Source organism: Cavia porcellus, unplaced genomic scaffold (genome assembly GCF_034190915.1).
Source record: "Cavia porcellus strain 051 isolate PalLab524CR breed Dunkin Hartley unplaced genomic scaffold, mCavPor4.1 scaffold_19, whole genome shotgun sequence".
Classification (NCBI taxonomy): domain Eukaryota; kingdom Metazoa; phylum Chordata; class Mammalia; order Rodentia; family Caviidae; genus Cavia; species Cavia porcellus.
Genome location: NW_026947502.1, coordinates 54,486,913 through 54,500,719, shown reverse-complemented (window position 1 = coordinate 54,500,719; position 13,807 = coordinate 54,486,913). Strand labels below are relative to the sequence as shown.

At 49.7% G+C, this 13,807-nt stretch overlaps 1 protein-coding gene across 5 annotated transcripts in view; it reads right to left on the bottom strand.

The window, feature by feature from the left end:
- The window catches only part of Asap1 (ArfGAP with SH3 domain, ankyrin repeat and PH domain 1), a 356,971-nt gene that overhangs the window by 5,450 nt on the left and 337,714 nt on the right, over positions 1-13,807 (bottom strand). For all 5 annotated transcript variants that reach the window (XM_063231067.1, XM_063231069.1, XM_063231068.1 and 2 more), the window contains 3 exons: positions 8,563-8,632; positions 6,652-6,710; positions 699-1,198 (listed from right to left, as the gene is read on the bottom strand). In XM_063231067.1, coding sequence (XP_063087137.1) covers positions 699-1,198; positions 6,652-6,710; positions 8,563-8,632 — 629 coding nt within the window. The remainder of the gene's footprint in view (positions 1-698; positions 1,199-6,651; positions 6,711-8,562; positions 8,633-13,807) is intronic.

The following is a 13,807-nucleotide window of genomic DNA, read 5'->3' as shown; positions in this document are numbered from 1 at the left end:
TCAGTCCCCTCATGCAAAACAGCAGGTCAGGACATGCGGGTCAAGCCCAGCAGGATCAGCCTGGGCTGGAAGGATTCCGTACTGTAATTTCTGGCCAGCTTTGATTTGGGTATTATTGGCTGGGTTTTCAGTTCTTTGCTGGAACTTCCTCATTCCAGTTCCAATGAGGAAGTACACTTTTAACACCCACCTAATTAAATAATTAGCAATAAGAAGAGCAAGCTGTCTCCTTCAGTGCTTTTCCTCTCTGCCCCTGGAGTCTTCCTTGACCCTGAGAGAACCCCTCCATCCTGCAGTATGCTGAGGGGTGGGTGGGGGTCTGGGAAGCCTGGAAAAACCGTGACACCCACAGATTTTCCCCCCTGTGCTGACTCTGAGCAACTGAGAAGGGCTGTGGCGTGTTACTATGATGGGGTGAATTATCACACCAATTCCTTTTCTGCACAAGAAGGCATAGAACCGGCCGTGGCTGTGCAGTTACACCAGCCACTAGCACCAGGTCTGGAGGGAGCCTGGGAGTCTGAAGCCTGTTTTAGTAACCACCAGGCTCCACTGCCACCCTTGAGCCAGAGTGTGCAAGCTTGGCCAGCTTAGGGAGCAGACGCCCACACTTCCCTGCGTTAGGCCATAGTAGTCCCCTCCTCCCGCCGACCTCACAGGGCCTCAGAGGCTTGTGGAGCCCAGCTGGGGCCACCCACCGTGTTGATCTTTCTGGGCAGTGGTATAGGCGTCTCAGGCAGAGTGGGCGTGAGGTCACTGGAGTCTTCTGATGCCTGCTTCTGGATGGTGTCTCTGGACTGCATGTTTGGGGACAGATCCACTGGCTGTGACTTCTGAATGACTTCGGAGGGCTGCTGAGCCTTGGCTGAGATGTCACCAGCCTGGGACTTTACCAGCAGGTCTCCCAGCTGTGGTTTGGGGGGCAGGTCCTTCACGTGCGGCTTGGGAGGTAAGTCTGAGAGCTGGGGCTTGGGTGGCAGGTCACCCAGTGGTGGCTTGGGGGGAAGCTCTCCAGGCTTAGGTGGCAGATCTCCAATCTGGGGTTTGGGGGCCAGTTCTGTGGGCTTTGGGGGTAGCTCTCCAGGGGGTGGCTTTTGGGGTAACTCTGCCAGCTGTGATGACTTCTGAAAAACCTCGGCTGGGAGGTTGGCTTTGTCCAGGGAAAGATGATGGCTCGTTTCTGTTTTCCTTAGTGCCACTGCAAGGACAATCAGAGAGGGAAGTCACTGGAATGGAATGTGAGGGGCAAGGCAGGTTTGCTCTCCTCATAGTCACTGAGAGAGCCCAGCCACCGGAAAGAAATCCATCTCCAGTACACACTTGGAATGGCTGGCTCAGGGCCAACCCCTGCCGGCCTGTCCCTAGCAAGGCCACGGTGGAGGCCAGGAACGCACCTACACAGTAATTCAAGGTTTTATCGTTCAATTATGTAACAACATGGCACGTGGCACCTGTATTAACCCAAAATCTTTTATGAAAGCAAACAATACAGTTTGTGGAAATTGGAAAGTAGTTTAAACTTCAAAAAGCTGGGCATGGTGGTATACACTTGTAATCCCAGCACTTTGGAGGCGGAGGCAGGAGGATCACCATGAGTATTGAGGTCTGCCTGGGCCACATACTTGAGTTCAAGACCAGCATGCATTACACAGTGAGACCCTATCTTAAGAAAAACACCACCACAACCATCACAACAAACTTTCCCACTAGCCTACCATCCATTTAAGTGTGGCCACCTGCAATATTTCCTTTCTTGATTTTGCTATGTAATTTCAATAGCTGTAACTTTATGTGTTGTTTAAGCAGAGTGTTTACCAAGTTACTAAATTTCTTTATTAGTACACATAGAATTTTGATGGAATACTTTATTCCCTTATTTTGTATGATCCATGCAGGGTGTAAGAAGCAAAAAGCTTCTTGTTACCCACCTTCATCAGGACTGTGTTACATGTCAGTGATAACCAAGGCCGTAGTGTGGGTACCAGTACTTGGGTTATAATACATCCGTTGTAGTAACACTGTCTGAAATTCTGTTTCTCCTAATGTGTTCAGGAGTGTTTCTAAGTTCCTAGTTCTCTTTAGCAGCTGTATTCTACTGCACACTAAGGCGAGGTCCCCAGTCTCCACGCCGCCCCTCCGGAGCTCTGAGGGGTTTGCTTACACCACTCAGGATATCTCTAACTTGAGCCCAACCTTTCACCAGCCGTGTGATCTGGGGCAAACTGTATGAACTGTCTTCAACATTCTCATCTCCAAAACTACCTGGAAGGACGGCCCTGATGATTATAGAATACATATGGAGAATTCACTGGCAGGCTCTATTTCTTAAGAGTAACCCTATCCTTCCTGTGCAGTAGGGTTCCTTGAGGCCAGGATTCCTGTATGTGTAGCTCTGGTTCCTGGCAGAGTGTATGCTCAATGAGCAAACAGCTGATGAAGGCACAGGGACTGAATCAAACTAAGGATTTTATCTTAAAAATGTAACAGATGTAGAAAAACATCTTTAGAGGAAAGCTGGGCGTGGTGACACATGCTTCAGTCTCAGTGCCCTGTGAGGCTGAGGCAGGAATACTAGGTTTGAGCCCAGTCTGGGCAACTTAGTAAGATCCAGGTTCAAAATAAAAACTAAAAAAAGGGGCTTAACATGTAGTTCAATGTGAAGGCCTGGGTTCAATCTCCAGTAGTGGGAAGATAGACAGACAGGAACACACGATGGGGGATTAACCAGTGTGAGGAACTGTTCCAAGCTCCCTGGGGGCTGCTTGCTCATGGCCTGCCTAGCCACAGATCCTTCTGAAGGAGTCACTCTCAAGGATACTCTACTCCTGGCATGCCTTTGAGTCCAGCTAACTTGGCTTAGCTCAAAGGTGAAAGGAAATGAGTCTGGCTTCTCTGTAAATTGATCTTATCTCGGCAAACCACAGTCTGAGGGCAGCAGCAAGGGGGAATAAACCAAGGGATTCCTTGAGGGGGTGAAACCGGAAGACCTCGCTGGAGCCATACTTAAGGGAGAGGAGGACATAAGTGCTGGATGCTCCAAGCCCTCAAATATGTAAGTCACCTGCCACCCCGGTTACAGGACTCATCCTGAAGAATATCAAAGGTGGCCTGGGCCACCCCAACAGCTCAAGACTGAGGACACGAGGAAGACAGGGTTATAGATGTGCTGAACTGTCTGCTGGGAGAATAAACGCATGGCGTCCAGGGCAAGGCACGCCAGTGAGCAGCAGGGTGCAGGGCTGCAGCTGTGCCATCTAAGCCTGGCTAAGGCTGACCACAGCCCTGCAAGGGGTCCAGGGGTGCAGGCTGTGTCCTGGCTGTGAGCACTAGCAGTGGCGACCTTCCCATGAAGACAGTCAGAGTACCTCCTGGGAGGATGCATCCCCACCAAGGGAGCACTTTACCTAAACCAAACCTGTGTCTACTGGACAGGAAGCTGTGGGACAATGTTGAACAAACAGCAAAATACAGACTGAAAGACCTGTGGAACAAATAACCCAGTTTCCGCAGCAAGACAGAGATGCAGGCTGGTATGGTCTGCACACGGTGTAAGTATGTGCAAAGCAACGTGTTCAGATACGACCCTGTGAGACAGAAACAATCTACGCTGCTCAGGAGTGAGGTCTATGGAATAGACAAGGTCGTCGGGGTAAAGCTCTCATGAGTAAACCCTTGTTGGTACTCATGTACCAATGCAGGCCTACAGTCCCACATTTTGAGGACCGAGGCAGGAGGATCAAAAGTTTCAGCCTAGGTTTGACAACTTAGCTAAAAAGGGTCTGGTGACAGAGCGCAGTGCAAAGGCTCTAGGTTCAAGACCAGTACAAAAACAGAACAGAGAACAGACAGGTGCACAGATGCACATACCTTCCCTCATGCTAGCTTTGAGGCCGCACATACCCAGGCTCTGCCAGTAAGGAAGCTCTTAGAGCATGGTGCTCCGAGACTGGGAACTTTCTTCTTTGCTTTGTGATGTTAGGGCTCAAATCTGAGGGGCTCCACCCTGGAGCTGCATCCCCACATCTGCTACCTAATGAGACAGTCATGCACGTGCCAGTGGTTTTGGAGCCACCCGGTAGCAAGATATATACATTACAACCCTCTTGTGAACATGTCAGGGAATTTCCGATTTTTCACACGTGGTAACAGACTGCATGTTCACAAAGTGGCTCGATGTTTGGGATCTGCTACAGAAATATTAGTGGCAAGGTAAATAACTCATCAGGGCTAGGGATGGATGATGGGTTTACCTGGGAGAGGAGGCTGACACTCACTTTTCTCTGTGTGCTACTTTGTTGAACCTTGTGGGCTGAAGCCAGGGCCTTCACACTTAGCTCCATACCCAGCCTCTCTAAAAATTGTTTAAAAGACAGGGTCTCATTTAATTGTTTGGGCTGGGATCGAACTTGGGGTCCTCCTGCCTCAGCCTCCCAAAGTGCTATGGGGATTCTTATATAACACTGAACTGCAGAAGTATTTACACAAAGCAAGTGGGTGTAGCCAGTGGTGGTGAACCTATGGCCCATTTGCTGCAGGTGGCTGTTAGTTACCCCTGCAAGTTCTGAAAGGCTGGCATCACTGACCGAGAGCAGTGGGCGGCAGTAAGAGAGACATATGCCAAGATGGGGTGGTCAGCCAGCAGATCTGCGTTCCGATGGAGCATTCAGAGAGAACAGTTTACGACATGAGGGAGAGACGTGAGCTGGAGTGCTACCCTAGTGGGCAAGAGGTGCAGGGTTCTCCTTCTGGGTCTTGAGCACAAGGTAGGGGCGGGGCGGGCACAGGTCCTGGCTCAGAGAGCAGATGCCAAGCTGTCCTGAGAGAGGGCAGTGTGAAGGCTGGGCTGGTAGCAGCAGCAGCAGCAGCAGCAGCAGGCAGCATGATGCCACGGTCAGGAGAATGAGACTGCTGCCTGGTGGTTGAGCTGTCAGAGCAGGCACCAGGCTTGGCAGGGAGAGGGGAGCACAGTGCAGGAGGGAGGAAGCGGGAGGGGTTACGGAGGTGATTTTGGTGATGTGCTGAGCTGGGACAGGTGACATGGGAGGCCATGGGGAGGAGGAGGACAGGGAGCAGATGGCGGCAGTCACAGGTGGGTCTTAGTGGGACTGAGAACCATGGGGTCTGAGTGTGAGAGGAAATGAGTGGGAGGCAGACAGAGGAGGGACAGTTGTGAGCAGAGTGAAGGGAAGCTTCTGGATGGGAGCAGTGCCTGGGAAACATGGTTCAAACTCTTCTGAGACCAGGACAGCATCGCACAGAGCTGCAGAGGACAATTGGCACCACAGCCAAAACCACCCCAGATGAGACCCAGCAAACTCGGGGGCACCTCCCTCCTGTTCCACCGAGAGGATTCGGCAGCCACGGGGCCACCTACCTGATGGGGCCTGGCCCCATGCACTGTGCTGCTTTTTTTTTGTACCGGGGATTGAACTTATGACCTCATACTTGCAAAGCAAGTTTTATGCCACTGAGCTAAATCCTCAGCCGGCCACCACTGTGCTTCTTCTTCTTCTTTTTTTTTTTTTATCAGTACCGGGGACTGAACTCACAACCACACACTTGCAAGGCAGGCGCACTGTACTTCTGAAGGTGCCCCTCGGCCGGCCGAGGCGGCCTGCAAGGCAGTGGGTTTCCACTTCCCGACACTAATCTGCACTCTGCCTTGCACCTGAATAGGCCCAGAGCGCTGGGCTGCCGTCAAGTCTGGCTGCTGGTGCACTGGCGCCCTGTACAGCAGCTCGGAGTTCTCAGAGCCTCAGTGTACAGCAGCTCGGAGTTCTCAGAGCCAGACGGTCTCTGGTTTCACAAGGACAGAGTGAAGCACCTGCCCAGAGATGTCCAGTAACTCTGAAGGTAAGGCCTGGGTCTGCCCTATCATTTGTGTTGTAGTACGAAGATAACCTTTTTTTTTTTGTAGTCAGGGCCTGCAGTTCAGGCTGGCCCTGAACCATGTAGCCCAGACTGACCTTGAACTAATGGAGATCATTTTGCCTCAGCCCCCACGAGCTGGGATTACAGGTGTGTGCCACCATGCCTGACTGCTGAAACTTAGCTTCTGTAAGTGCAAAGTTTGGAGGGAGGTAAGGAAGATTTGGTGGAAAATCTGAGTCTCTCTGCTTGACAACACAGCAGCACTCAGAGACACTGTTTTCCTGTGTTCGGCAAATCACAGTGCTTTTCCTCTGTAGGACAGGTGCCAACCCAGGCAAGGGTTTCTTGGCCATCTACTTGTGAGGGGCTTCCTGAAGAATGATACCCTCACAAACACTTACAAAGCAGGCTATTATTCCCGCTCTACAGATGAGGCATCCATGTTGTGGGAAGCTACCAAAACACCTGGCCAAGGAAGAGCCAGCACTGATTCCTAGGTCTCTCAGATCACGTTTCCAAGAGGGGAGAGAAGGGTCCCTGGGGGTTGTAACAAAGTGTCTTCTGAAAAGTGCTGCTTTTTGGGAAAAGTATCATCATGGGCTTGCTAATCATAGGTTTCGAGTTTATGAAGAATGTTCTTGGCTTAACAAGTATTTGTTGAGCAACTATTATGTGTCAGGCTCTGCTCTAGGCATTTGAAATAGGTCAGTGAGCAAGAGAGACTTCTGGGAGGACAGAGACACTTTACTTGCCTGTGAATATGAAAATGATGAATCTTACCTTTCTGAGGTAGTTTAGGAAGAACTCGTGGGCCAAGGGCAGTCTTTGCAGAACTGGTGCTATTTGATAAATAACAACAATTTTAGGATTCACAGCAGCTACAACGGCAATAGTGACCCACTCTTCAAGGAAATCAAGGTATTTATGAATCACCGAAACAGTTCTTTCACAGCTTATTTAACAGAACATTAGTCTGTGTCTCATATTTCAGTCTGCCTTGCTAAGAAGCGCAGGGTAAGGGTGAAGGGCATCCCTGCTAACAAGCCAAAGCTCCTCCCAGATGATGGATGGAAACACCAGGCTAGCTGCAACTCCAGTGAAGTACACGGAAGGACCCACACCTTGGGATCCCCCCAAGCAGCCCTGTCGCCCCCATTTCAGACAGGGCACCTGAGGTGCGGAGTGTCACTGGCTGGCAGAAGGTGCCAGGCCATTCAGGGGTGGAAGCGGAAATTCAGTCCTGCTCTGTGGGGCCCTGGGCACTCACTTCCTCTTCTATGCCAGCACAGACAGCTCGGGTTCTCCAGTGCCAGACATGCCTGGGCAGCGGCCTCCTTTTGGAGGACATGTAAATGTGTAGGGGAAAAAAAGCCTCAGTCCCTGGAAGAGCAATCTGTACTATGTGGTCTAAATAATCAAATGTGTCCTCTGTTCGCTGAAAGCCACCACTTCCCTTTCCCATGAGCCTGCAAGAGTCTTCAGAGAGCACCAGGAGCCCAGAGACCTGGGAAGTAAAGGTGACCGAGGGCTAGAGCCGCCCTCTCATGCATACTAGCTAAGTGTTCTACCACTGAGTTGTATCTTAGCTGCTTTTTAAAAACATTCTGTGAGCTCGGTGAGGTGGCACACGCCTGTAATCCCAGGATTTGGGAGGCTGATACAGGAGGATTGCAGTGAGGGAGTTCAAAGCCAGCCTGTGCTACACCGTGAGACTGTCTCAAAACAAACAAACCAACAAACACAACCAAGAAGTTCATGAGTGCATTCTGTGTGCCACTGCCCCTTCTAGAAGAAGATCAGTAAAACACCAGTTTTACGGGACCCCAAAGTGCAGAGGAAGGAGCAAGTGAGAATGAAGGTGGGGCGGGCCAGGCAGGACATGGAGCACTGCGTGTGGAAAACCAGCCAGGAGGCCTGCAATACTTCGGGCCTGTTTTCCCCTCTAGGAAGCGGAGGCTGACAGTGACTGGGGTCTGCCCCACAGGCTTGCAGAGAATAAGGAGGACAGCAGCATGCGAAGCACCATGGTTCATTTCCTCACCTTTGATGAACCCTACAGCGGGGAGCCCACAGACTAGCTGACTTTCTTCCCGAGGCTTCGGGGCTGAAGTGGTTCTTTGTGCCCTTACCGGAACTGCACCTTTGGGGCAGGGCTGCGTAAATACTGCCCTCGTGGATTTCCCAAAGTACCTCATTCTGGGAGAAGGGGGAGCTACAAACACTATTTACTGCCCAGCTAGAAAAATCTTACAAACAGGAAACCCAGAAGTGGTTGCTTTTTTCCTTTTTCTTTTTTAATATTTGGAAATCTCTGGGGTATATTTCCCTGAGAAGCATCTTTTCATTTTCAGATCTGCAAAAGGGGTCAAGGAGGAAAGTCACAAAACAAAAATATTTAATTAAACCAGCAAAATAAAAACTTGCACTCACTCTTAAATTTTGTCAGCGGTCAGTGTACAACTCCAGGACTACCTGGGCAGTGAGGCCAGGCCCAGGCCAGGCAATGAGGCCCACTGCAGCTGTGCAGTAAGACACACATGCAAGCTGCTGGCTGCTGTTCGCTTTCTCCCCATGAGCTGCACTGTGGCCGATCCACTTGGGGAGAACTGGGAAAGCAGTAAAGCCCACTTCTGCAATCCTGTCTATTGCCAAGTATGAGCCATGTAGGAGAAAAGCATTAAGACGGCTCACCTTGATTGCTGAGACAACCCTTCAAACTTGTTTGTGGTCTTACTTGAAGATGATGGACCCACATCGTTACCTACAAAGAAAATGAAAAGTTGAAAGTTGCATGTTCTAACAGGCATGTACGGATGTGGCAGGAACAGTACCCTCAGCTTCCAGAAAAGCATTTAGAAGACTTAAGCCAATATGGCATGCACCGGGGGCATAAAACATAACAACCATTAAGCACTGCTGGGCTTTGAGGTTTTTACTGCTAGGCAAGTCAGAGGTGAGGAGTCCACTCCTTGAAAAGGCCTCTTCTAAGATCACTGCGTCGTGATATCCCATTCACACAAGATTTTGCCCTTGGCCCAGAGGCACTGGTACACCACTAAATGTCTAGTTCACTCAGGGGCTGGCATGCTGGGAGCAACCCCAAGGAAGCATACTCAGATGCCGAGGGCACTGCTAACTGGCCATCACCCTCAGCCATCTGCGGACTCATTCCCTCCAATGCTGCGTGTGAATGTGGAGCAGGAGGCACAAAAGCAAAAATGCCATTGCTCTCCCAGTGTTTAGAGCCTTGCGAGGGAGACTACACTCAGGAACAGAACAGAGTGAACACTCAGTCAGGCAGAGTGCTGTCCCAGTGAGCAGCAGATGGTGTCTAAGGTCCAGTTGGTAAGGAGGGTAGGGAACGTCTTCCTCGGAGGACATGGTACCTGAGTAGGGGGAAGAATTTTCTAGTGAGGGAGGGACAAAACCAGCAGCACAACGCATATGTAAGTGTGCTTTACCCAAAACGTCAAAATGAGGTTAGAATGAAAGTGGGTTTTCCTGTGACCATTCTGCAGCAGGAGGATGGCAGGAGTCCCGGATAGCTGAGAGAATCAGGAGGCAACACACCAAGCCTCACTCCGTGATTCAGGCAGCACTGCCAGCTTGAGCCATAACAATCAAAGTGGGAACAGCTTTCGTCACAATCCCATGAGAGATGGCACTTTCATCTCCTTTTTAACACAGGGGAACAAGTCCAAGCACACAAATGGCTGAAGGTCCCTTGACCAAATGATACAACTTCTGTGCTCTTCATGACCTATCATGGTGCCCTGTAGTAACAAGAATTACCATTTACTGAACATTTACTATTAGCAAGGTACAGAGTCGAGCACCTCGAGGTAATTAAGCTCTTGAGAAGTAATCACTGCTTCCATTTTCAGATGAAGAAACATGCAGAAAGTCAACGAGACCTGCCCAGAGTGCAGCTAAGATACAAAGTCAGCAGCCCACCTCTAGTATGTGTGCTTGGAACTCCCAGATACTATCCTCCCACTTCTACCACACCTGCTGAACAGGGTGCTGGGACTAGATCTCCCGGACAGAATGCTCACCAAAAAAGCGAGTTGGCATTACCAGCACCAAAGACTTTCGAGGTTCTAGTAAGACAGTCCTTTTAACGAGCAATGTATTTCCGTGATCTCACAATGCAGTATCTGAGGACTTTAGCACTTCTTGGCAAGTACTGGGCTGCGATTTCCTCTCTGGTGGGCATTACTCTAGCACTGTGCTCAATGCTCTCTACAGTGCTACACACTGGCTTTACACAGTATTTTCAGACTTGAGCCGCAAAGATTAAAATGTCTGGGGAATAAGCTGCTGCATCCACTAACTCCTTATTTCCAGGCAGAAAACAAACGCATTTCAAACACATGGCTGCAAACCCAGCTGTGCAGGAGTCACCTCAACAGCAGCAGGCTGAATGAAGCTCCTGGTTCTGCTGTCATAGGTGAATCACCGCCACAAGTGCTGCCGCCCATGCTCCCAGGCCCAAAAATCCAGGGTTCTCATTTGATCTTTTTCCCTGGTCTCTCGAGGTGGCTTGCCGTTTCCCCAGAGAGTGTTTCTTCCTCTGTAACTTTGTTTCTTCTGTTCTCTCCCCCGTGAAGCCTGTCCTCTACTGCTCTTTAGTGAATTACTAAGCAACATTCAAAGAACATCTCTAGAGTCGTTTCACAGACCCCCTGACCATTCTCTCCTTCTAGGGAACAGCTAAGGGTGCAGTTTTCAGAGGCAGACAAGGCTGGATTTGAATTCCTGCTGTAGCACTGACTGTGGGCAGGGGCTTGGAGGGCACTGCTTGTTCTGCTGTGCCTCCATCTATACAGTGGGGATAACAGTTCTACTATTCTAGATGACTGCAGAAGTGGTAACTATGGATTTTGGGGCAGAGTTGATCTCCAAGAAGCATGAACAAGTGATAGCTATTCTTTATATTTCTCTGATGACATGTCATGGAAATGATACCAGTTTACCCCACGAGCAGGCTTCCCACAGATGGGCTCTCTCATCTCTGCAGCCCCACTCTCTAGCACGATGTTGGGCCCCCTTTTATGGGACAGGACGAGTAGTGCTGCCCCCTCAGCTTCTCTGCAGGTGTGGTTTCTCACACCTGGCTGGGAGAGGATCCTATCTTTCTCGGAGCTAGGCAGAGGCCACCTGCTGTGCCCTGTGTGTGTGTGTGTGTGTGTGTGTGTGTGTGTGTGTGTGTGTGTGTAGTGTGGCTTAGGATGAATTCTACACGTGAGATAGCACTAAGAGAGAAGACCGAGGAACAACAACACAGGAGCGACTCAATCCTTTTTTCCCTCTCCATACAATTTGGAAAAGACTCTAGATATACCACAAATATGTGTAAGAGGATGGGGGACAGGTGCTGGGCAGACTACTGAAGGAACTCTGGCCAAGACTCTCAGTCCCCTGTCATGCAGCTCAGAAGCTGCAGACTGATTTTGTAAAAAGAGCAGTGGGTATGAATTACACAAGCCAGAAATGGGTTCAAATCCCAGTTCTGAAGTTACTGGATTTGGGATACAAGTGATTCTTAATTTTTCTGTGCTTCAATTTGCTCATCAGTAAACCAGGGAGGAGGATAGTTCATATCTTAAAGAATGGTTCTAAAGGCTCAACAAAGATGCACGAAAAGAATTCTCTCACAATAAAATAAATGCTCACATGATTTTAAATCCCAGTGGCTAAGGTGAGGAATATGATTCCTGAGGTTACTAAGGTAGGGATGTGCAGAACCTGGATCAGAGTTGGCCTTCTGGAATGTTCATTCGGTGCCACGCAGGGACCCCCACCATGTGCACTGCACTGAAGGAACGGAGACCCCGGGGTGAATGGCTCTGTTATTAATTCCAAGAATCTCAAGTGTGAGAAAGCCTATCATAAACTTGATTAATTGTATTTTCTTCTTTGCTCTTTTCTGCAAGACCCTCGGGCCAAATCTATGGCTCACTTTTAGGCCTGGGATCTGACTTTAAGTCATGAATTTTGAGAACAGATCACACTCCTGGGCATCTTACTCTGCTGTTTTTATTTTTTCCTTGTCCTTACTTCCTTACAATTTAAACTGTATTAAAATACGAGTTGGTCTGTTTAATGTATGTTAAAAAGGGGCGAGGTTTAATGAAATGCCACTTTAAAATCCGAAGTCCCCACAAATTAAATCTTCCCATCAAGTTTATTTTTTTCATTCCAAGCCTGACTTAGTGGTCTCCAGGGCCTGACTGCTGCAGCTGCTTGAGGCACTGTGGACGATCTAATTCTTGCAGATAGAAAGCCTGGAGTGCCCTCCCATTTGGGCAAGGCTGGAACGGTAGCCTAGGGCACCCTGCTCCAGGGGGACCACACCTCTACACCTCAGTTTCTGGGTGCAGAAACAGCCCTTGAAAGGGGGAGGAGACTCACTTGCCTGCCTTTTCTGAGCCCAGAGCCATCCCATGTGCAGAAGGCTGTGTGGGCACAGGGTGAGGGCTGTAGGTCCTCCAGACACGGAGGCTGAGAAAAATCCTGGCCATAGGTAGCATCTGTGAGAACTGGGCAAGATGCTAGACCTCTCTAAACCTGGTCTCCTCCGGTCCAGGGGTCTCATACAACCTAGTCTTCGAACTGCCACATTAGCTAATGCATGTGCAGTCTCAGCGTGCCACTCAGCATTCGTACTCGCCTTATAAAATACCACGTGTAGTTATTTATCTAAATCACCTAAGTAATGAAGAACCAGCACTTTCTTTTTTCCTACCAGCCATAGATCTGCACCAAGAAATCAAAGGCACACAATGGGATGAGAGGCGAGAAGAGCGGTAGTGAAGAAGGTGGGGATTCCGTGAGGTAGACCCTTAAAGGGTGCCCTCTTGGTCCTGTTTCCACTCAGTGCCAAGTCCCTGTCCTTCCATTCACAAGAGCAAACTCAAACTCAGCCCCCTTAAATTGCCTGCCACCTTCTTCTTAAAGGCTAGCGGGGACTGGCTGGGACTAACAGTCAGCCTGGAGCAAAGTACAGACCTCTGTGGAGGCAGGGCCCTCACGGCCACTCTGCATGTGAACTCAATGCAGAGGTGCTGGGCCCAGAAATGGGACTGTGGTGGGAGAACACAGCACAAGCACAAACTGAAAATGTGACAGAGCAGACTTCCCCCCTGCTGAAGACGGGTGCCAGCACTGCAGGCAGGTCACGGGGGAGACGACAGAGCTAGCTGGAGGGCCGGCAGCATCTTCTCTGAGGACTGAACAGAAGAGGCTGAGATGGGGGGTTGAGACTTTTTGGGATACTGGGGATGTATTCTGCATGTGAGATGGATGTGAATCTTTAGTAGCCAAAGGCGTCGCTAGGAGAAGTTGAAACGGACCAGCTAAAGATACCAAGTCATAATCCCTGGAACTCGTACACGTGACTTTACTAGAAAAAAGGGTCTATGTCGAAGTAAATAGGTTAATGATTTCTTTTCGTTTCTTTTTCCTTCCTTCTTCCTTTTTCATTTGAGACAAGGTCTCACAGCATACGTAGTCCAGGCTAGTCTTGAATTCACCATGTAGCCTAGGCTGGCTTCAAATTCACAGATCCTCCTGCTTCAACCTCCCAAGCACTGGGATAATAAGCATGCAGCACCACAGCCAGCTGCTTATTTCATTTTTTGAGGTCTCACTATTCTACCTCCAAAGTCATGGCTCTCCTGCCTTAGCCTTCTGAGGTTAAGGACTGTGAGATGAAGAGACTACTGTAAGAAAATCAAGTAGGCCCTAATGCAGTATCAGACATTCCTTTAACAGAGGGGCAAAAGCAGTTTCAGAAACATTCACCGCATAGGAATAGAGGGAACATTCTAGGAAGAGGATGCCATTGACTAAAGGCTCAGATTTCAAAGGCCAGGGTGCAGTTTGGGCACCTTCTGTACTTCAGTATGGCAGAGCCATGCCACAGCTAGGGGCA